The sequence below is a fragment of the Somniosus microcephalus genome, chromosome 20 (assembly GCF_052327205.1).
Source record: "Somniosus microcephalus isolate GS21.2 chromosome 20, FLI_Smic_1.0, whole genome shotgun sequence".
Taxonomy (NCBI): Eukaryota; Metazoa; Chordata; class Chondrichthyes; order Squaliformes; family Somniosidae; genus Somniosus; species Somniosus microcephalus.
The window spans coordinates 22,744,769-22,768,391 of NC_141006.1; the positions used below are offsets into that span (position 1 = coordinate 22,744,769).

The following is a 23,623-nucleotide window of genomic DNA, read 5'->3' on the forward strand; positions in this document are numbered from 1 at the left end:
AACCGAATATCGGGCGCTGCGTCTAACGGGCGGCCGATCCAATACCACCCGTTTTGCGCCACCGTCCGAGACCGATTTCTAGGCCAAGGTCTGCCTGCTTGAATGGGACACATTGTGATGTATTTCTTTTCCCCATTGAGACAGTCGGGAACGGAATGTACTTATTACCACAATGTTACCCCTACAAGCAGACATTTTCATTGCACTATGTTCTCTGATGCAAATGAGATACAGTATAATGATAACCCACAAACAGTGGAGGGGGAAGGCTTGTGAATGCTGCAGTCCGATTTCCGGCAGTCCGGCCAGGAAGCAGGGCTGAGATTTGGCGTCGACCATCAAACGTGGCAGCCGAGCTACTGAACTGCTCGCAGCTGTCAAGCAGGAGTGTTAACGGGGGAGAAACGGACTAATCCTCAGCTTCGAAAAAGAGATCGACAGAATTACAGCAAGGGTAGGGGAGTGGAAAAATATAAAGATTGCAACAAAAAAAGGAAGGCGAGAGAATTGCAAACAAAAAAGAAACCACAGGAGCAAGAAGAGGGATTGCAAAAGAGTGAGCCGAAACTGGAAGAGAGGATTGCAGCAAGAACGAACGGAGAAAATAATTTTTAAATATTTTTTAAAAAGGGTCGGAAGCTGGAATAACTCGGGAAGGCGATTCCCCCCAAAAAAGAGAACAGAGGGTGGAACAACCGAGAAGGATTTGCAAAAAAAACTCAGGCTATAATTGAAGGAGAAACTGCAAAGAAGGGGATTGCAAAGAGACAGCAGAGCCCTGCACTGCCCCGGGGCGCGCGCCGTTGCCAGGGAGCCGGAGCCCGGGGGTTGCCATGGACCAGTCGGTTGTCGTGCAGGAGACGCTGGCGCCGAGGGACGAGTGCCGGGCAGTATCCTTGGGCCCGGGGGCCGAGGCCGCCTCGGGACAGTCGCTTCTCTGCATTCCCCACTTCAGCCCCCGGGCCTCTGTGGCCATAGAGCGAATCACCATCAGCATGTATAGGGGCAAGTGAGCGCGGGGTCCCTGGCCCCGCCCGTAAATTATAATCTACCCAGCGGGGAGGGGCAGGTCCCGGCAATTTAATGGTTGGGAGGAGGTCAGTGTATTGGGCGTGTGTTTGGGGAGGGGGGTCAGTGTATTGGGGGTGTGTTTGGGGAGGGGGGGTCAGTGTATTGGGCGTGTGTTTGGGGAGGGGGGTCAGTGTATTGGGCGTGTGTTTGGGGAGGGGGGTCAGTGTATTGGGGGTGTGTTTGGGGAGGGGGGTCAGTGTATTGGGGGTGTGTTTGGGGAGGGGGTCAGTGAATTGGGGGTGTGTTGGGGGTGTTTGGGGAGGAGGTCAGTGTATTGGGGGGTGTTTGGTGGGGAGGGGGGTCAGTGTATTGGGGGGGTGTTTGGGGAGGGGGTCAGTGTATGGGGGTGTGTTTGGGGAGGGGGGTCAGTGTATGGGGGTGTGTTTGGGGAGGGGGCCAGTGTATTGGGGTGTGTTTGGGGAGTGGGGGCAGTGTATTGGGGTGTGTTTGGGGAGGGGGGTCAGTGTATTGTATGTTTGGGGAGGGCGGTCAGTGTATTGGGTGTGTTTGGGGAGGGGGGTCAGTGTATTGGGTGTTTGGTGGGGAGGAGGGGTTAGTGCATTGGGGGGGTGTTTGGTGGGGAGGGGGGTCAGTGTATTGGGGGGGTGTTTGGTGGGGAGGGGGGTCAGTGTATTGGGGGTGTGTTTGGGGAGGGGGGTCAGTGTATTGGGGGTGTGTTTGGGGAGGGGGTCAGTGTATTGGGGGTGTGTTTGGGGAGGAGGTCAGTGTATTGGGTGTGTTTGGGGAGGGGGGGTCAGTGTATTGGGTGTGTTTGGGGAGGGGGGTCAGTGTATTGGGTGTGTTTGGGGAGGGGGTCAGTGTATTGGGGAGGGGGGCGTCAGTGTATTGGGGTGTGTTTGGGGAGGAGGTCAGTGTATTGGGGGTGTGTTTGGGGAGGGGGGGTCATTGTATTAGGTGTGTTTGGGGAGGGGGTCAGTGTATTGGGGGTGTGTTTGGGGAGGGGGGGTCATTGTATTGGGGGGGTGTTTGGGGAGGAGGTCAGTGTATTGGGGGGGTGTTTGGGGAGGGGGGTCAGTGTATTGGGTGTTTGGTGGGGAGGGGGGTCAGTGTATTGGGTGTGTTTGGGGAGGGGGTCAGTGTATTGGGGGGGTGTTTGCGGGGGGGTCAGTGTATTGGGGGGGTGTTTGTGTATGGGGGGGTGTTTGTGTATTGGGGGGTGTTTGGTGGGGAGGGGGGGTCAGTGTATTGGGGGTGTGTCTGGGGAGGAGGTCAGTGTATTGGGGGGTGTTTGGTGGGGAGGGGGGTCAGTGTATTGGGGTGTGTTTGGGGAGGGGGGTCGGTGTATGGGGGTGTGTTTGGGGAGGGGGGTCAGTGTATTGGGGTGTTTGGGGAGGGGGTCAGTGTATTGGGGTGTGTTTGGGGAGGGGGGCCAGTGAATTGGGGTGTGTTTGGGGAGGGGGTCAGTGTATTGGGGTGTGTTTGGGGAGGGGGCCAGTGTATTGGGGTGTGTTTGGGGAGGGGGGTCAGTGTATTGGGGGTGTTTGGGGAGGGGGGTCAGTGTATTGGGGTGTGTTTGGGGAGGGGGGCCGGTGTATTGGGGTGTGTTTGGGGAGGGGGCCAGTGTATTGGGGTGTGTTTGGGCAGGGGGTCAGTGTATTGGGGTGTGTTTGGGGAGGGGGGCCGGTGTATTGGGGTGTGTTTGGGGAGGGGGCCAGTGTATTGGGGTGTGTTTGGGGAGGGGGGCCGGTGTATTGGGGTGTGTTTGGGGAGGGGGCCAGTGTATTGGGGTGTGTTTGGGGAGGGGGGCCGGTGTATTGGGGTGTGTTTGGGGAGGGGGTCAGTGTATTGGGGTGTGTTTGGGGAGGGGGTCAGTGTATTGGGGTGTGTTTGGGGAGTGGTGGCAGTGTATTGGGGTGTGTTTGGGGAGTGGTGGCAGTGTATTGGGGTGTGTTTGGGCAGGGGGTCAGTGTATTGGGGTGTGTTTGGGGAGTGGGGGCAGTGTATTGGGGTGTGTTTGGGCAGGGGGTCAGTGTATTGGGGTGTGTTTGGGGAGTGGGGGCAGTGTATTGGGGTGTGTTTGGGGAGGGGGCCAGTGTATTGGGGTGTGTTTGGGGAGGGGGCCAGTGTATTGGGGTGTGTTTGGGGAGGGGGTCGGTGTATTGGGGTGTGTTTGGGGAGGGGGCTAGTGTATTGGGGTGTGTTTGGGGAGGGGGGTCAGTGTATTGGGGTGTGTTTGGGGAGGGGGCCAGTGTATTGGGGTGTGTTTGGGGAGGGGGGGTCAGTGTATTGGGGTGTGTTTGGGGAGGGGGCCAGTGTATTGGGGTGTGTTTGGGGAGGGGGCTAGTGTATTGGGGTGTGTTTGGGGAGGGGGGTCAGTGTATTGGGGTGTGTTTGGGGAGGGGGCTAGTGTATTGGGGTGTGTTTGGGGAGGGGGGTCAGTGTATTGGGGTGTGTTTGGGGAGGGGGGTCAGTGTATTGGGGGTGTGTTTGGGGAGGGGGCCAGTGTATTGGGGTGTGTTTGGGGAGGGGGTCGGTGTATTGGGGTGTGTTTGGGGAGGGGGCCAGTGTATTGGGGTGTGTTTGGGGAGGGGGCTCAGTGTATTGGGGTGTGTTTGGGGATTGCTCAATTGTTGCTGGTTTGCTTGGAGGTTTTTTGATTGCGGAGGGTTTCTGTGAGTATTTGTCTGGCTGGGGTGGATTTGTTTAATTGGGGTTTGGTTTGGCTTGGGGATTGAATTATTGGGGAAGTTGCCATGTGGTAAGGTTGTTGTAAAATCCTCTTATCATTGCACATCTGCTTACAAACTTGATATCCTTCATCACCCCAGACAGGATGTGCTCCCCAGCCTCCAACAGTGCTGTGTCTCATCTGACTACTGGATAACATGTATAACTAACCCAAATCATAACATCGACATCTTAATATCTTGAGCTTAAATTAATTGTAAAGGGTTATGTTGGTCTCTTGTGTTTAGATGTTTCTCAATCCTTTTACCCCTTTCCTTTTCTTCCTTCCCTTTCTCTTCGATTTCCATCCGTTTGTAGACATTCCTCCCTTGCTTCTTGCTACAGGCAGAATTCAGGAGGACAGGATGTAGATTTTTCCAATTTCCAGCAGTTCTTTGACCAATCAGCAGAAAGTGGGATTCCGACAGATTGAAACAGAAAATATCAATGTTTTCTCTCCCTCCCAAGATGCAATATTTCATTCTGTGTTTCTGACGAAAAACTGACTGGACTTATTTCATACCCATTTATAGTACAGCACTGCCTCCGACAGCCCTGTATTTGGATGCAGTACAGTAGCATATTTGAGGCGTGATGTGCGTCTCGAGAACTAAGGAACACCAACTCAGGAGATGGCTTTGCTGCCTCTCGGGTGGTTAAACAGCAGTAAAGTAAATGACTGCAGCCACTTACTTTTGAACTGTCATTTAATTCTGGCTTTGAGTAGGCTTAGCCCACCTGTATAGACAAACATGATTTTGGCATTGCTAAACTGTATGGACATATCCCACCTCGCCCTCTTTCCTCCTTCTCTTCACCCACCCCTTCCCTTCCTGACATCAGGAAAGGTTGCAGCCAGAATGGGAAGGTCATGAATGTGACTGTGATTTACCCACAGATTGTAAGCAGTTTAAGGTGCACTATTGACAGGACTTGTTAAGTTTGCAAGTGTAACACTCCTTGTACTTGCAGTGAGCTCTGTTTCTTCCTTAACATTTTTTTCTATGCGGTACAAGGCACTGTGCGGGATGGAGAATCGAATGAAAGCCGTATTATAGGACTTGTGGAATGCAGCAGTGAATATGCGTAAGTTCCTTATTTTTCTAAGCTTAAAAGTATTATTGTCACCCCTGCTTTCAAATATCTCAGTGTAATCTTTCATAGTTAACAATAAATAGCAAATGATAGACTGCCTAGCAGTACATTATAAGCCAGTAATCCAAATTTAAGATTTCAAATAATATTATAAACTGAGAATGAATCAGACCTCTGACAGTTCCAGAGATAATTCTCCGCCTGATTTTTTTTCTATGGGAAAGAGTCTCAATTCCTCGGGTTTAATATCCTTCCCATGTTAGCTGTCGATTGCTTTGGTCTGGATGATTCCATTAACCAGGGGGGGTGATTAACAATCAGTCTGTGTAGCCTGGGGTGGTTTATTGCCTTCAGATCACATTGTTGTACCTTTTAGTTTTAATAACACTTTTTTTTTAACCTTAAGGACTGTGGGTTTACTGGATCCGTTTTTTTGTTCAAACATTTGCTAGTGATGCAGATATTATCAAACTGTCGGATCATTTCATACTGATCCCACGGCACTATTTCGAAGATGAGCAGGGGAGTTCTCCCCGGTGTCCTGGCCAATAGTTGTCCCTCAATCAACATAACAAAACAGATTATCTGGTCATTATCATATTGCTGTTCGTGGGAGCTTGCCGTGTGCAAATTGTTGCCGCGTTTCCCATGTTACAACAGTGACTCCACTTCAGAAAGTACTTCATTGGCTGTAAAGCGCTTTGCGACGTCTGGTGGTTGTGAAAGGCACTATATAAATGCAAGTCTTTCTTTTCTTTCTCTCTTTTTCTTTCCTTTCCTTTCTTTGATACTTAGAATGAGAAATCAAATTGTAATAATTCAGACGAGCCCTGTGTTAGGAAGCTGCCTGTTATAATGCAGCATGAAGTCGGTTGCGACGGTGGTCATTACAAGCTCCCTTCACACACTAATAGCTTTACTATATCCAAGGCACTGGTGAAAGGAATTAACATCAAAAAGTAAGTTTTTACTAAAGAAATTAGGTTTAGCTAGATTTGGAAAAAAAACTCAAACTTCTAATGGGGGAAGTACCTTTGCTGAGTTGAATGGAATGTCCCAAATGTCTGAAGGCTTCCGTAAGAGCTAAAGGATTTTTTTCAACCTTCTGCGATGGGATTACAAGACATTTTGATTGTGTGTTTCATTCACAAACTATTCCCACCGCCAAACTGACATTTTGTTGCAAGGAGCTGTGACTGGCTTTTGATTGTTTGAACAAAACTTGGTGTTTATGAAGTAGGTCGTGTTTGTTAGCGTAGTGGTTATGTTACTGGACTAGTAATCCAGAGGCCCGAGCAAAGCATCCAGTGAATATGCGTTCAAATCCCACCATGGCAGTTTAAGAATTTGACTTCAGTTTCAGAAAAATCTAAAAATAAAAAAAGTGGTGTTAGTAAAAGTGACCAAAAAGCTGTCTTATTGTCGTAAAAACCCAACGGGTTCACTAGTGTCCTTTTAGGGAAGGAAACCTGCCGTCCTTACCCGGCCTGGCCTATAGGTGACTCCAGTCCCACACCAACGTTGCTGACTCTTAGTGGCCCTCTGAAGTGGCCTAGCAAGCCACTCCGTTGTAGCTAAGCGGTTCAAGACGAATCTTCTTGGGGGCAACCAGAGATGGACACTAAATGCTGGCCTTGGCAGTGACGCCCACGTCCTGAGAATGAATTCAAACAATTCTGGCACTTACTGTCTGTTATGTTCAAACAAATTGTTTCAGATTTTAAACATGAGTTTTTCTTTTTAGAATTTTTATGTACACTCATAGAAGAATGGCAATCATCGCAGAAGATGTTTCATTGGAAGAAATAGTGCCCGTGACAGAAGATTTTGTCATTGAGGAAGGTACTGACTTGCTGCTGTTGTAATTCTAGAAAAGACACGAGATGGGGCATGAACGTGGCCGAACATTTTGGTCCACACACAGGATAATTGGAAGCATTCCCCAAGTGGTCGCACCAATACTGTGAATTCACCTCACGGGGAATTATACTGGGCCACCCTCTCTGCTGCTGCTTATGTTCTAGCTGTTGGAGGTGCGGTTACACTGCCACTGTGCCCAGTAAAAATGTTGAAATAACTTGAAGCATCAGTAAAAGTAATACAAAAAGGACACTAATTCCAGCATGTGGTGAATGTTATCCAAAGTTTACAGCCTCTTGTGCACTTCATCCCCCGGTAGAGTACAATAACCTAGATTTTAGTGCTGTGCTAACATATTTTCAACCTTCATTTCTTGAAGCATTTTGAGTTTAAAGCAATGATGTTCAGACAGTTTCCTGCTGGCCTTTTCTTTCCATCACTGTTGGTTTTTACTGTTTTAATATTAGTCAGTTACGTGGGCCAAGCACAGCTTTAAGGCCAAAGAGTTGTTAATATGAGCTTCCTGATTCTCTGATGCTTGCTCGTGATGAAGTTGTTCAGTAGGCTGTCCACTTCACGAGAGGGGAAACATAAGGTTGGTCTCTTTACTCTGTAACCAGTGGTTCTCCTTCCAGCTAATCAGAAAGACACAATGGTCGTGGTTGTGGAGAATGCCGTGGTCTGGGGTGTCTGGCCCCCAGTAGGGAGCTCTCATAGAAAGAATGTTCAAAGTACTTTTTTAAAGTAAGCTATTGATCTAAATGCTACCATTTCATCCATGAGACTGAATCAATCCTGATTGAAAGGGTAGACAAGTCTTCTTGCTCTAGAAATTCAACATTGCCTCCTTGCTTTTGCATTCTGTGCCCCTAAGTACAAAATCAAAGATTCCATTTGCCATTTTTATGTCCTTAGCTACTTACATTTTTGCCTTTTTAATGGTCTGTGAATCCCCACACCAAGATCATTCTACTTCTCTTCTCTATATTTAAAATCAATACCATTTGTGGTTTATTTCCTTTCCCTATTCTAATTTCCAAAATACATGCTTCATATTTCTCTGCATTGAACTGCATCTGCCATCTATCTGACCAGCCTATCAATCCACCTTCCAGCAACCTTCTACAATCTTTATCACAATTTGCATCACTCCACAGTTTATGGCATCCAGAAGTTTAAATATTGTTCCCAGAATTCCTAAGTGCAGATAATTTTATGCTTACAGCAAACAAAAGCGGCCCTGTGGAAAATCATTAATCTTTCCAATCCCAGCCTTTGTGTTCTGCCCTACAGCCATCTCTATCCACGTGGTCACCCTCTGCTTAATTCGGTGTACAATTATCTTTGCCACAAGTCTCTTTTGTGGCACCTTTTAAAATCAATACAACCCACTTCCACTGCATTTCCTTCATCTTACCCTCTCTTTATTGTTTCTTAAAATAATTCTCTGAGGTTGGTCAAGCACATCCTGCCTTTTAAAGATCTGTGCTGACTGCTCCTAATTAACTTGTGTTTAGTCATTTCATCCCACACTATAGGTCCAGAAAAGGAAAGACTGAGGGGTGACCAAATAGAGATCTATAAAATTATGAAGGGCTTCAATAGGGTAGACGTAGTGAAAATGTTTCCACTTGTGGGGGAGACCAGAACTAGGAGCCGTAAATATAAGATAGTCACTAATAAATCCAGTAAGGAATTCAAGAGAAACTCCTTTACTCAGAGCGTGATTAGAATGTGGAACTTGCTACCACAGGGAGCAGTTGAGACGAAGAACATGGATGCATTTAATGGGAAGCTAGATAGGTATGAGGGAGAAAGGAGTGATAGGGTGAGACGAAGAAGGGTCGTGTGGAGCATAAACACTGGCATAGCCCTGTTGGGACCGAATGGCCTGTTTCTATGCAGTAAATTCTATGTAATTCAACAACTGAAGTAAGACAAACTGACACATCACTGAGTGCAAGGGAGAAATTGCTCTGATCCAATCACTGTTATCAATCCTCTTGATCATCACACAGGCTGCATCTAAATGAATAAATATATCAGTAAGATTTAGTATTGCATAATAAGCTAATGTTATTTTTCCATTTGCTTTTCAGTGATTCAGAATGTACATGTTATTGGTAAGTCTTTCTTGTTTCAGCTGTATCACATACATTGCTAAACTGATAAATTCATACCTACAACTCGCATTTATATACTGCCTTTAACATAGGCAAATGTCCCAAGGTGCTACAGAGGCATAATAAAATAAAAAAATGAATGCTGAGCCAAAAAAGGAGAAATTAGGAAGGGTAATCTTGGTCAAAGACGTGTGTTTTAAGGAGGGTGTTGAAGGAGGAGAGGGAGGTGGAGAGGTTATGGGAGGGATTTCCAGAGCACGGGCCTACTAGCTGAAGGCCCGGCCACCAATGGTGGGCAAAGGGAGAGGGGAATGCACAAGAGAGTGAAGTCAGGAACGGAGAGCTCAGAGGGGCGACTTGCAGGACTGGAAGAGGTTACACAGATAGAGTGGGGCGAGGCTATGAAGGGGTTTCAACGTGAGGATGAGAATTTTAAATTGGAGGCATTGGGAGACTGGAAGCCAATGTGGGTCACCATAGGCAGGAGTTATGGGTGAGCGGGACTTTGTGCAGGTTAGAATACAGACAGCAGAGTTTTTGATGAGCTGAAGTTCATGGAGTTTATGAATTTATCATTTGCTGAGAGCTACATATTTCCTGGTCTTTGACAGTGTTGCTGTACAACTGGCCACTAGGTAGCATGTGAAAGCAGCCTGGATTCACTCAACTTCCCACAGGAAATTGCCTTGGCCATAAATGCTGACTTTTGTGAAACTTTGGGGGAACAAAATTGAACAACCAGCCTTGCCACTTGCTCCACTTCCCTCTCTGGTGGCAAGCAACTGAGCTTCTTCAAACAGTCCTGGGGGGGTGGGGTTCTCGGGTCTGAGTTTCAAATTCCTGAAATTCAGCACTCGAGCTGGCACACACGTTGGCCTAGCCCTTACACAAGACAGAATATTTTCCAGACCATCCAAGGATTTGTAGATTGATGACATGCCTTGGAGGACCGAGCACCGAGGCACCATCAGGGAGACTGAGACTCCGCAGCAGCGCTTCTGGGCATTTGAAAAGCTGACGCACATATTCCTGTGTTCAGGAGCTGTGGGTAAATGGTAAGTTGGCTTATGAAAGAAAAGACAATGAGCTGCTGAACTTTTACTACATCAGCTTGAGAACATCTGAGTTTCAGCGATTTCAGCAGCTCACGCCAACTTGGGGCTGTTTGAAGGAGCTGGTCAGTTTGTCCACCAGGGACTGGAATGGACTAGACATCTGCAAGCTTGGAACAAGCTCACTCTCAGAAAGGCAAAAACAAGTTGGAGATGTGAAGCATAGTTGAATACTTGCTCTCTCTGCTTTCCTTCAGCCAGTGCCTGTGAGCTTGGCTTCGCTCAAATCTTCCAGCTAGCCTGACTGAACTTGAGTGGGAGTTTACTGTGCACCGAATCTTTATTCTAGTACACGTGTAGAGAAATAATGTAGAATTCTGTGTATTTTGCAATAATGAATCATCTTTATGATCCTTTTAAAGCATTTTAGGTACTGCCTTCTAATGTATGTTTTACACCTGGGCTCCTTTTAAAAAGGAAAAGATAGTTAGCAGTTTAAAAAAAAAAAAAATGAAATGACTATCAATTGCAACTCTTAATAACTATTTATTACAACATATTCTTCATGGTGTAACTTCTATAATTTATTTTTTGTTCTCTGGATGTGGTAGCGTTGACAAAGCCACATTTTAATTGCCCATCCCAGTTGCCTTGAGAAAGTGGTGGTGGGCCTTCTCCTCGAACTGCTGCAGTCCTTGCGATGATTAATTGGTCCATGCAGCCTTTGAATATTCGTGTTGTACTAAAGTTTGAATTGCTGCCTGGTGCAGCCGCTATATTGTTTGACTTGAGATTTGTACTGTTAACACTCCGATCAAGTGCAGCTCTGCTGCAGACTTGGCCTGCAGGATGCGATCTGCAACTGTTTTACAGTAGCCTTTGGTGCTGGCGCCACAGATGCATTGGTGGTAACTCATCATATAAAACCTGTACATGAAAATGCAAGATCTGTACATTTTGTTACTAAAGCAATTATAAACAGGTCTCTCACTTAATGCAGTACTCTTCTAAGTTGTGGATTTTGTCATGCTGGAAATCACTGGGCTTTTGGCATCTTTTCAGCTGGGCCATAATGGGGTTAGACTCTCTACTCATTTTTGCAACTGATTCCTTTGTTTATCTCCCCCCCCCCCCAAATGTACTGACGGCTTCAAAGAAGTTCTCTGTCTGGCTATATAAATTATTCCGCAAAAATGTGAATGTACTATGATTTATTGGGATTTGGCATTTTTCAAATTGCTTCTTTGATTCTGAGCTCTGGAGTAGGGGGACGGTATCCAGGAAGGAATAATCGTCTGTGATCAGTTTGCAGTGGTTTCACAGAATCACAGAAACCTCACAGTACAGATAGAGGCCATTTCGGCCCATCGAGCCTGCACCAACACATATCCCACCCGATCCCCGTAACCCCTTCACCAACACATATCCCACCCTATCCCCGTAACCCCACGTATTTAATCCCCCTAACACTAAGGGTCAATTTTTATCATAGCCAATCAACCTAACCCGCACATCTTTGGACTGTGGGAGGAAACCGGAGCACCCGGAGAAAACCCACGCAAACACGGGGAGAATGTGCAAACTCCACACAGACAGTCACCCGAGGCCGGATTCGAACCCGGGTCCCTGGCGCTGTGAGGCAACAGTGCTAACCACTATGCCACCGTGCCGCCCTTGTAGAGTTTGCAATTTTTATGAAGAATTTTCTAGATTTAGATTTTTTTCTTTATGCACCCTTTAGAGCCTTTTAATTTGTAAAATGTTCACATTTCTGAACTGTGTGTGTGTTTATAATTTTAAAGTTAATTGTTTGGTAACACTAACCAGTTCAGAATTCCTTGAACCATTCAGTGCAGTATGAAAGCTTCCGGTTTTAACTTAATTGTTGCACCACGAGTTTTTGAGGCTAGGTTGGATTTGAAATCTGAGAAAATCCAACCTATAAGATGTAATGCATTTGGAACAGTTTGTGCTTTCTGCATCAGTGCTCGTTATATTAGTATATAAATGCCACTGACATTTGGTGGGCTTCACACACAGCCTGGGTTGTGCCACTGGGTGTCAGTATAACCACAGCTTTTATATCGCCCTTCACTGACTGAAAATGTAACCACATCATTAAAATGTTAGTGTCGCAAAGAAAAGTGTAATTTTCTGTTAAATTCATACTTGCAGCTGCTTTTAGTTAAATGTGCTTGCTCATATTATGAAGGTGTGATTTTTCTGAATGAGCTTGTAAAGGTTCAAAATTGTTACTTATAATTTGATGTCCATTTTATATTTCTAAAATACAAAATCTGTTTAGCTCCTCAAGGAAGCTTTGCACCTGGACACCTTTAACCCAAGAGAGGGCCACCAAAACAATTGGGATTTTTGTCCAGATAGTGTTGCAAAAAAGTGGGCAAATTTCTCCCATTTATATGGTACATATATAATGCATACTAGAGCAACTCTGTTGTGGTCTTTAGCGGTTGAAAGTGGTGCATTGAAAGGTAGACGAGCCTAAATTTAAAGAGTAAAGCAGGTTGTGCGTCTTAATCTGATGCAGGTTTCATGCTGCACTGTCGCCTGTGCTTATGATGAACTGGTGGTTTAACTGTAGATGTAGTCTGTGATGTGGTGATTTGGTTTGTGTGTACACCGCTTTAGATGACCAAGTGCAACAATGTTGTTCTGAAATGCATGTTGACACTCCACGCAGGTTCCGATACCACAGTCAAAATAATATCAAGAGATGTTGATCTAGAACTTCAGCTACCCTTCGGTTCACAGACCAGGATATTCCTACAGGAAGCCCACAAGGCGTGTGAAGGTAAGAAAAAGTTTGTTACTCTTAGATTTGTTTTTGAGCAATCTTTAAATGGAAAGGCCCCAAAAATCCCCAAGCGTGCCAGCAGATTTGGGGCAAGCGGAGACGTTCAGTGCCGGGAATAGGATCAGGACCAGGTTATGCCAAGTCGCTACCTTGTTGGAACTAGCGCTGGGATTTCCTGAGGGGGTGGGGCAGGCTACTGGTTACTCTTGCACCATGAGAGCTTAACATCATAAATGGAGCAGGGATGGGAGTGGCATAACTTGCTGGAGTTCCACGCAGTGCCACCCCTCCGGTGCTCCCAATGTATTGCAAACCTGCAAGGGGCGGGCATACTGTACCTCCAGTGGTGGAAGTGGGCCCCACAAGCGTGCTCCAGGCTGGTTTCATCGCCTTGAACACTCCAGAAAAGAGTTTGTGGCACCAGGTTAAGTGGCCTCTGAAAAGATGGCAATTTATTTCTGGTTTTATTTTTCAACCAGACCTGCTGGCTTTGACCCCAAGTGATGGAAAAGGACAAGGGACAATCGAGTGTAAAAATGCTTAACTGGAGGAGAGCTAACTTCAGTGAGTTGAAAAGGGATCTGGCTCACATGGATTGGAATCAAAAATTGGTAGACAAAACAGTTATTGAACAATTGGACGCCTTCAAAGAGGAGATGGTTCGCTACAACGTAGACACATTTCCATGAGGGGAAAGGAAAGGTGTCCCAAGCTAGAGCTCCCTGGATGACTAAAGATCTAGAGGTTAAAATGAGACAGAAAAAGGAGGCTTATGGCAAATATAAGGTTCATAATACAGTAGAGAATCCAGCTGAATACAGAAAGTACAGAGGAGATATTAAAAGAAATGGAATAAGAGTGTATGAGAATAGATTAGCAGGTAACATAAAAGGGAACCCAAAAGTCTTTTATAAACATATAAATAGTAAAAGGGTAGACAAAGGCGGGTGGGGCCGAATTGGGAACAAAAAGGAGATGATCATCTTGGAGGCCGAGGGCATGGCTGACGTACTAAATGAGTACTTTATCTGTCTTCACTAAAGAAGAGGATGCTGCCAATGTCACTGTAAAGAAGGAGGTAGTAGATAAGCACGCTAGCAAAATACTGCGGATGCTGGAAATCCGAAATAACTACAGAAAATGCTGGAAATACTCAGCAGGCCAGGCAACATCCGTGGAGAGAGAAATAGTCAACGTTTCCGGTCGAAACCTTCGAGGTAGTAGATAAATTGGACAGGATAAAGAGAGCTAAAGAGGAGGTACTGCAAAGGTTGGCGGTGCTTAAAGTAGAAAAGTCACCTGGTCCGGATGCGATGCATCCTTGGTTGCTGAGAGACGTAAGGGTGGAAATTGCGGGGGCTCTGGCCACAATTTTAGATATGGGAGTGGTGCCGGAATACTGGAGGATTGCAAATCTTATATCCCTGTTCAAAAAAGGGGAGAGGGATAAACCTGGCAACTACAGGCCAGTCAGCCTAACGTTGGTGGTGGTATAATCCGGGACAAAATTAATTGTCACTTAGGAAAAAGGGGGTTAATAAATGAAAGCCAGCACGGATTTGTTGAATGCAAATCATGTTTGACTAACTTGATTGAGTATTGAGTTCTTTGATGAAGCAATAGAGAGGGTTGATGAGGGTAGTGCGATTGATGTTGTGTATATGGACTTTGAAAAGGTGTTTGATAAAGTGCCTCATAGTAGACTTGTTTGAAAAATTAAGGCCAATGGAATTAAAGGGGCAGTGGCTGCGTGGATATGAAATTGGTTAACGGACATAAAGCAGAGATTAGTGGTGAACGGTTGTTTTTCAGAAAAGACGGCAGTGCGCAGTTGTGTCTCCCGGGGGTCGGTATTAGGACCACTGCTCTTTTTGATATATATTAATGACCTGGACTTGGGTATACAGGACATAATTGAAAAGTTTTCAGATAACACGAAACTCGGAAATGTTGTAAACAGTGAGGAGGATAGTAACAGACTTCAGGAGGACATAGACAGACTGGTGAAATGGGCAACCACGTGGCAGATGACATTTAATGCGGAGAAGTGTGAAGTGATTCATTTTGGTAGGAAGAATGAGGAGCGGTAATATGAACTAAATGACACAAATTTAAAGGGGGTGCAGGAACAGCGAGACCTGGGGGTGTATGTAAACAAATCATTATAGGTGGCAGGGCAAATTAAGGCTGTTAAAAAATACACTGTACAAACACTAGTAGTCCAGCACTTCACCCATGTATGTGTCATTTTGGGAGTGCTGATAAATGAAATGGTCTTTCAAATCCACTCAACCCAGTGCCTCAATCCAGCCTTGTAGAGTCATCAGTTGAATATTTGCCAGCTATGCTCGCGTGCTTTGTTGGTTAGTCACGTATCGAGTTGTGTTGCTTTTGGAACCTTGGCAGGTGTTGTAGGTTATCGACTAACATTTGGCATCAGATTTACAATATAACACTACTAAATCCATAATCACCACAACAAACCTCTTTGTTCATACCTACAAGAATAGAGGTCCTTTCTCCTGGGAGCTCTTGCTATGCTGGCTCTAGAATGCAACTGAAGCTGGCACTCCACTCCAAGGAAACAATGGCACCATATTGTCATGGCACATACTGAAACTCGTCTATTTGTTGATATATGGACCAGAAGGCCCCAAGTTCAATTTCTGATTTGTGTTCAGTCTCCGTTAGACTCACATTTGGGATCCCACAGTTAGCTTTACTACGTTGGCCACTCTTGATCACCATTGATACTTAAAAGTGTGTACTGGGGTGAATAGGATTGGGTTCGGCTTTGATAACCTACTGGCTAGACTTGCATGTGCAGAAAGGCCTCTGGGTAAGGTACTGAAGGGCTGTCAGCACCCATGGAACTGCGCCCCACCAAGAATCACCGCCTTCGAAAGGAGAGGAGAAAATTTATTTATTTAAAAACAGCAACAAAAATCAATTGACTAGCTGGAGACTCCTCTTTCCTCCCTTGCACCCTGGTATATTCACAATGGTAAGCTGATGTAGTGAAGTGCAATGAGTCACACACTTGGCTGCTCCAGTTTGCTCTGAAACGCAGAACTCCATTGCAGATGATGCAGAAACAGGAGAATCAAGCTACAAGCTTCTTAACCATAGCCACTTGGTTATACGCCCACTGACATCATTCCTGATTGAAAATTAGGTGTAACTCACAAGTAGAAATGTCATTTAATTGTGAGAAAAATAGTCTGCGCAAATACAAAATACTATTGGTTAACATCTGGTGCTTAAAGCATTATTTCTGTTTGAATGTCATGTTGGATATATAATTATATACTCTTCGCAAATATTTTAACAGTTTATCATGGTGCCTGAAAAAGTCTTGCTTTCTTCACTGCTACTGAAAATTGAATTTGCTTTAATGTTGTGCAATTTTAAGTCGTGTCTTGAAATTTGTGTTTCATGCTGAGTTTAGATGAGACAGACTAACTCCTTCAGTGTAGTAAACCCAAAGGAATTTCGGGATGTATTCCAAGGAGTGACGCTATTTTTAACCAAAATTTCAGTTCACGAGGAAAAACATTATCCAGTGAATGGGTAAGATACTTAAAAGACTTAACAGTGGCTGTGAGAAGGAGGGATCGAGAAAACAAAACAAACTGCAGTTGGTGTGCTGGGGTGGAGTTCAAACCCCTCTGAACTTTTCTGTGCACCATTTTCCCTTTGTATTTTGGATATTTGTTTTCTTGATTTGCATGTAGGCATAATTTCAGTTCAGCTGTTGGCCTCGAGTTACTGTGTGCAAAGGCAATGCAATTAAATGTTTATCAAAGGAACCCTTTGTATCCAGTTCTACCCTCCCTCTCTGCAGACCTAAGAGAATGCATGTGCAAAGTGCTTGCAATTTTTTTTAATGAATTGGTCAATTGCAGGAGAGCACCTTTACCTCTTCCTTGCTGGAGACAGACACAGACCTAATTTGAGTGTGGTGATATATTAGTAACTACAGCTGCAGCCAAATCTCCTACAGCAGTCATTTGATCACTAAATTTGCCTAAAATTAGCACTGAAGCTAGTTGTAGCACAACTACTACTCTACTGAAATAATCACAGAAAATGTTGGAAATACTCAGCGAATCAGACAGCATCTATGGAGAGGGAAACAGTTAACATTTCAGGTCGATGACCTTTCGTCAGAACTGGAAAAAGTTCGAGATGTAACACAGGTTTTAAGCAAGCACAGAGGAAGAGAAAGTGGGGAGGGGAGGAAAGAACAAAAGGGAAGGTCTGTGATAGGGTCGAAGGCAGGTGTAATTAAATGACAAAAGGGATGATGGTGCAAGGCAAAAGGGGGTGGTAATGGGACAAGTAAAGAAACAAAAGATGGGTCTCGAGGAGCTGTAAATGGCAACAGCAGAACCATTACCAACAGCTGCTGTCCGAAAAAAATGGGAGCCGTGATTATTCTGAAATTGTTGAACTCCGTGTTGAAGGCTGTAAAGTGCCCAATGGAAAGATGAGGTGGTGTTCCTCGACCTTCCATTCAGCTTCATTTAGAACAGTTAGGAGGCTGAGGTCAGAGTGGGAGTGGGATGGACAAATAAAATGGCAAGCGACCGGAAGCTCAGGGTCACGCTTGCAGTCTGATTGGATTTACTGAGCACCTCCAATCTGCTTCTGGCCTCCCCAGTGCAGAGGAGACCGCATCGTGAGCAGCAAATACAGTATACTCCATCCCCAACCAGGACGGCCTGCAGGCTGTCCGCTTCGTCCTTGAACGGCGGTCCAACCAGTCCCCATCCACCACACTCCTCCGCCTGGCTGAACTTGTTCTTACATTGAATGACTTCTCCTTTGACTCCATTCACTTCCTCCAAATAAAAAGTATTATGCATGCCTTTCCATGGGATGCGTGGAACATTCTTTGTTCCAGTCCTACTCTCACCCTGAACTGGAAAATTTCATCAACTTTGCTTTCAATTTCCACCCCTCCCTCGCCTTCATGGTCCATCTCTGACGCTTCCCTTCCTCGACTGCTGTATCTCATTTTCTGGGGATAGTCTGTCAACCAATATCTATTATAAGACCACTGACACCCAAAGCTACCTTGAATACACTTCCTTCCACCCCGCTTCCTGTAAGGCCTCTATTCAATTCTCTGTCTCCGTCGCGTCTGTTCTGACGATGCCACCTTCCACACCAATGCTTCCAATATGTCTTCCTTTGTCCTCAACCGAAGATTCCCTTCCACCATGGTTGACAGGGCCCCCGACCATGTTTGTCCCAGTTCCTGCACTTCTGCTCTCACCCCTTCCCCTCCCTCCCAGAACCACGATAGGGTTCTCCTTGTCCTCGCCTCCCATCCCACCAGCCTGCACATTCAACAAATCATCCTCCACCATTTCTGCCACCTCCAGCGCAATGCCACCACAAACGCATCTTCCCCTCCCCTTTCAGCAATCGGAAAGGACCGTTCCCTCCGCGACACCCTGGCGCACTCTTCAATCACTCCCAATGCCTGCTCCCCTTCCCACAGCACCTTCCTGTGCAAGCACAGGAGATGCAACACTTTCCTTTTCACCTCTTCACTTTCCACCCTCCAGGTCCCCAAATACTCCTTCCCAGTGAAACAGCGATTTACTTGTACTTTCAATTTAGTATACTGTTTGCTGCTCACGATGCGGTCTCCTCTACATTGGGGAGATCAAATGCAGATTGGGTGATCACTTTGCTGAACGCCTCCGCTCAGTCCGCAAGCGTGACCCTGAGCTTCCGGTCGCTTGCCATTTTATTTCTCCGTCCCACTCCCACTCTGATATTGGCCTCCTACACTGTTTTAGATGAAGCTGAACGGAAGCTCAAGGAACACCACCTCATCTTTCCATTGGGCACTTTACAGCCTTCAACATTGAGTACAACAATTTCAGAATAATCGCTGCTTCCTTTTGAGGTTCTGCTCAATCTGATTCTGCTGTTGCCATATACAGCTCCTTTAGACCCATCTTTTGTTGCTTTACTTGTCCCATTACCATCTCCTTTTGCCTTGCACCATCATCCCTTTTGTCGTTTAATCTCTCCTGCCTTCCACCCTGTCATAGACCTTCCTTTTGTTCTTTCCTCTTTCCCCCCATTTCCCTGTGTCTGTGCTTGCTTAAAGCATGTTGCATCTCCAATATTTTCCAGTTCTAATGAAAGGTCATCAACCCAAAACGTTAACTCTGTTTCTCTCTCCACAGATGCTGCCTGACCTGCTGAGTATTTCCAGCATTTTCTGTTTGTATTTCAGATTTCCAGCATCCGCAGTATTTTGCTTTTATTATTCTACGGAGATCAGCAAACTCTGCACGGGTTGGGAATTGAACCTTGTGGCAGTATAGCTTAGTTCTACATTGCCTTCTGATCTTAGTCCAGGTCACGACGGTGTGTGAATTGGAGGAGTTTGTTTTATCTTTGTAAACCATTCAAAGCTAAAAGTTCAATCTGAGTGATTTGCTAGGGCATTAATTGTCAACCACCTACTGTGGGACTGGAGTCGTGTATGCCTGACCTGGTAGGGGTGGCAGGTTCCCTCCGGGCTGGCAGGGAAAATGGCGCTCTGGGCGAACTTGTATTTTGGGGCCTTTCCTTTGAGTTTAAGTATGCAGTAGTAGTATTAGCAAAAAGAAACTCCACTTTTAAACATCTAAACCCTCCTGCCTCCATTAAAAACAAAGTCAACCTGCCAATAGGTTTGCATTCTCGAGGCAAATTTCACCTCGGACTAACAGTAACTCCCAACTGGTACATATTTAAATATTTTTAAAAACTCCCGTCACTTGAACAAGGCTCAGTAAAAGGCATTAAACACAGAGATTCCTTTGCTTATTTTGTGGATTGATTGGTTTATTTCGATTCCACCCTGAACTCACCTGGTGCCCACCACCAGCCTTGTTAACTGCGGGTCTACCTGGCGATCTTCGTGCCACTCTCGGCGCTCCACCGTGCGCACGCTCCCCTAGGTGAGACGGCCAGCCCACTCTGCGCCGCACATGTGCCGGAGCCCACCACCGCTCATTCACTTACTCATCTGATCCACATTCCCGATGGGAGCGCTGATTGTTCCGCCCATGGCTGTCAATCAAACAGACTGGCAGCCCACTCTTGGAACTCCTTGTTGAAGAGTTTGGGGGCGGGGAGCGAGGGAGGTTCTGCTCAATCTGATCGCAGAGCAATTCACAGCTCGAATTGCCACTTATGATCTGTGTAAAAAATGGAAAATAAATAATTACTGAATCATTTTTTTAACAATCATTGTCAGGGTTTCCCACCGTGTCATCTTTTGTCCCGACCACAGCGCCCTGGGCAGTCACCCACCCGTAAGGCCGGCTCTGGGTTCCCTTCCCTAACGGACATGATTGAAACAAGTTGCATTTTTACGATAACCATCTGCAATGGCTTCTCTTTCTGCTCCCCTACCCTTACCTCTGGAGTCCCCCAAGGATCTGTCCTAGGCCCCCTCCCTTTTTCTCATCCACATGCTGCCCCTCAGCGACTTCATCCGAAAACACCACGTGTGGTTCCACATGTACGTTGTCGACACCCAACTCTACCTCACCACCATCTCTCTCGACCCCTCCACCGTCTCTGATTTGTCACATTGCTTGTCCGACATCCAGTACAGAGCAGAAATTTCCTCCAACTAATTATTGGAAAGCCATTGTCTTTGGTCCCCGTCACAAACTCCGTTCCCTAGCCACCGACTCCATCCCTCTCCTTGGCAACTGTCTGCGGCTGAACCAGACCGTTCACACCCCTGATGTTGTATTTGATCCCGAGATGTGCTTCTGACCACATATCCGCTCCATCACCAAGACCGCCTACTTCCACCTCCGTAACATTGCCCAACTCCGCCCCTGCCTCAGCTCATCTGCTGCTGAAACCCTCATCCATGCCTTTGTTACCTCTACACATGACTATTCCAATTCTCTCCTGGCCCGCCTCCCAGCTTCCACCCTACATAAACTTCAGCTCATCCAAAGCTCTGTTGCCATATCCTAACTCGCACCAAGTCCCATTCACCCATCACCCTTGCGCTCGCTGACCTACATTGGCTCCCAGTTAAGCAACTCCTCGATTTATTTAAAAAAAAAAAAAAAAAAAAAAAAAAATTCTCATCCTTGTTTTCAAATCCCTCCATGGCCTCGCCCCACCTTATCTCTGTAACCTCCTCCGAGATCTCTGCACTCCTTCAATTCTGGCCTCTTGCGCAGCTCTGTTTTTAATCGTTCCACCATGTTGGAATTTGAAATCATGACCCATGGGTTTCTCGTTCAGCATCATAACCATTCGGCTTAGTAGTAATTTACCAGTGTATTTGCCAGGAGCCAGCTCACAGATACTTGAATCCAACCTAAACGAGAGCTAGTATAAAATCTGTTTCATGTTTAAAAGCAGCTTATTTTGCATAGCTTGCTGTGTGATTTTATAATTCAATGATAGATGTAAACTGACGAGTGTGATCGGGAACAAAATCAATCTCTCTTGCACAATATATAATTTGATAGTGGCTGATTCAGCTCCTCCTTCAGAGCAGAAGTGTGAGAACTGAATTTATTTGATATTATGATTATAACTGGTTTGCACTTCCCCCGCTCCCCTGCCATAAAAGGAGAGAGTTATGCTGCAGTGAGGTTGTGCAGTTGCACGCTGCGGCCAGTTCATTTTTCACAGCTCTCTGGTTAGCAGGGTCAGTGTTGTGCTGGTGACACTTTTCTCATTGCTGTGCTTACTTAATCAGTGATGTCACTCTCGAGCCTCGCCCAATCGTGCATTCTTTTCTGAGCCTCTGAACATCACCTCCTCCTCAGTACTGTTAATTTGTGGATCTCTGTCTGTCTGTAAAAAGACTGTCAAATGTATAAGGAGCTCAAAAATGGCAGCGGTAAGTAAACCAAACAGAAGTAGTATGAGTTTGTTTGCTGCACAAGCAGCAATGCATTGCACGTGTGGAGAGTGTATCCATTGTACACCAAACTATCGACAATAAGACTTTCCTTTTAATGCTGTGTGTGGTAAACCACTGTCATACCTGTCTGTGTCTGTATGTGTATTCCACTAGGTACAGGTCTGGACATGCCTCGGCTGACTCCTCCCACTATTCCAGGTATATAAGTGACTACCTCCCAGTCCCTTAGTATTCTGGACGGGTCGACCACTCGAGACAAGACCTTCATTCTTTAGTTAATAAAAGCCTGATTGTTACTCGCTCAACTTCAGTCTTTTGAGTAATTGATGGCGCATCAATTTTATTAACTAAATTTTTTATAATGGAGAAGATCCTCACACCAGCATGCCTGGACCTGGACAGTCGGGAAGCGGACGCTTCCACCAAGTTTGCTCACGTGCTTCGAGACATTCCTGACTGCCTCCACTGCGGTCGAAACGGATGCGGACAAACTGTCTGTCCTGTTCTCCAAGGTGAACCACCGAGTGTACTCAGTCATCCGGGACGCGACCTCGTACACAGCCGCCCTCCAGCTCCTCAAGACCCAGTACACGCGCCCTGTGAACGAAGTATATGCTAGGCACCTTCTGGGGAGTCGCAAGCAACAACCTGGGGAATCGACTGAGGAATACCTCCAAGCACTGTCCGTGCTTGGCCGGGCCTGTGGGTGTAAGGCGGTAACGCCCACTAAGTACACGGAGGAACTGATCCGGGATGCCTTCGTAGCGGGCCACAGGTCCAACTACACCCGACAGCGACTGCTGGAGCAGAGTGACCTCACCCTCGACAAAGCCTCTGACATCGCACTAACGCTGGACGCAGCCTTCCGGGGCATGGATGCCTACTCCTCTGCACCGTGGACGCCGCGGGGAACGACAACCTGGGACACGGTAGGACAGCCCCATAGCACCGTGCCACCCCAGCCACAGCCCAACAACGGCCCAACTACCGCAGCAGTGTCCCAAAGCCAGACAGCAGTATCCCAAGGCCAGAAATGCTACTTCTGTGGCCAGGCCAAACACCCCAGAGCGCGCTGCCCGGCGAAGAATGCAACCTGCTCGGGCTGCGGGAAAAAGGGACACTACGCCAGCGTCTGCAAGGCCAAAGCCACCCCGAACGCCAGCAGCGCCGCGTGTGGGCCGTGCGAGCCGCCATCTTGGGCCTCCCCAGCCATGTGCGAACCACCGCAGCAGCAGCCATCTTGGACGACTCCAGCCACATGGGAATCATGGGCGCCGCCATCTTGGACACCAGCCGGGATGCAGCAGACCGCCAACCCCCCCCCATCTGATACTCGCAGCGACACACCGACCCCTACGCTGGCCTCTGTGACGCTGGACCAAACGAGACCGCACCAGCTAGCTCGGTCCAAAATGGACGTTAAGGTAAACGGCCATGCAATAAACTGCCTTTTTGACTCCGGGAGCACAGAGAGCTTCATCCACCCCGACACGGTGCGGCGTTGCTCTCTCCCAGTCCTGCCTGCGCACCAGCGGATTTCTATGGCCTCCGAGTCCCAGTCAGCGGACATTGGCGGCTACTGCGTGGTGACACTAGTAGTAGACGGGACTGTGTTCAATAATTTTAAACTCCTGGTCCTGCCCGACCTCTGCGCTGCCGTTCTACTGGGGTTGGATTTCCAGTGCCACCTCAAAAGCGTTACGATGGCGTACGGTGGCCCCCTCCCCCCACTCACAGTCCGCAGCCAGCAGCCTCCAAATTGCCCGCCGCGCACTAGATGCAACCTCTCCACACTCAGAGTCCCACCCCCCCCACTGTTTGCTAACCTCACCCCCGACTGTAAGCCCATCGCCACAAAGAGCAGGCGATACAGTGCCGGGGACAGGGTTTTCATCAAAACCGAAGTGGAACGGCTCCTGAAGGAGGGGATTATTGAGGGCAGCTCCAGCCCCTGGCGAGCCCAGGTTGTGGTCGTTAAGACCGGCGAGAAACAACGCCTGGT

At 46.8% G+C, this 23,623-nt stretch overlaps 1 protein-coding gene across 3 annotated transcripts in view; it reads left to right on the forward strand.

Moving 5' to 3' along the window:
• Positions 1 to 274: 274 nt before the first annotated feature.
• inpp5b (inositol polyphosphate-5-phosphatase B) overlaps positions 275 to 23,623 on the forward strand; it is a 131,184-nt gene continuing 107,835 nt past the window's right edge. For 2 of the 3 annotated variants that reach the window (XM_085962397.1, XM_085962398.1), the window contains exon 1: positions 12,611 to 12,701. Coding sequence is in view for 1 of the 3 variants with exons in the window: in XM_085962401.1 (XP_085818527.1) it covers positions 834 to 889; positions 4,765 to 4,845; positions 6,599 to 6,696; positions 8,814 to 8,837; positions 12,591 to 12,701 (370 nt within the window). In the remaining 2 variants the exon portion in view is untranslated. Of the gene's footprint in view, positions 890 to 4,764; positions 4,846 to 6,598; positions 6,697 to 8,813; positions 8,838 to 12,590; positions 12,702 to 23,623 lie in introns of those variants that run through there. The other variant, XM_085962401.1, reaches the window with a different exon arrangement.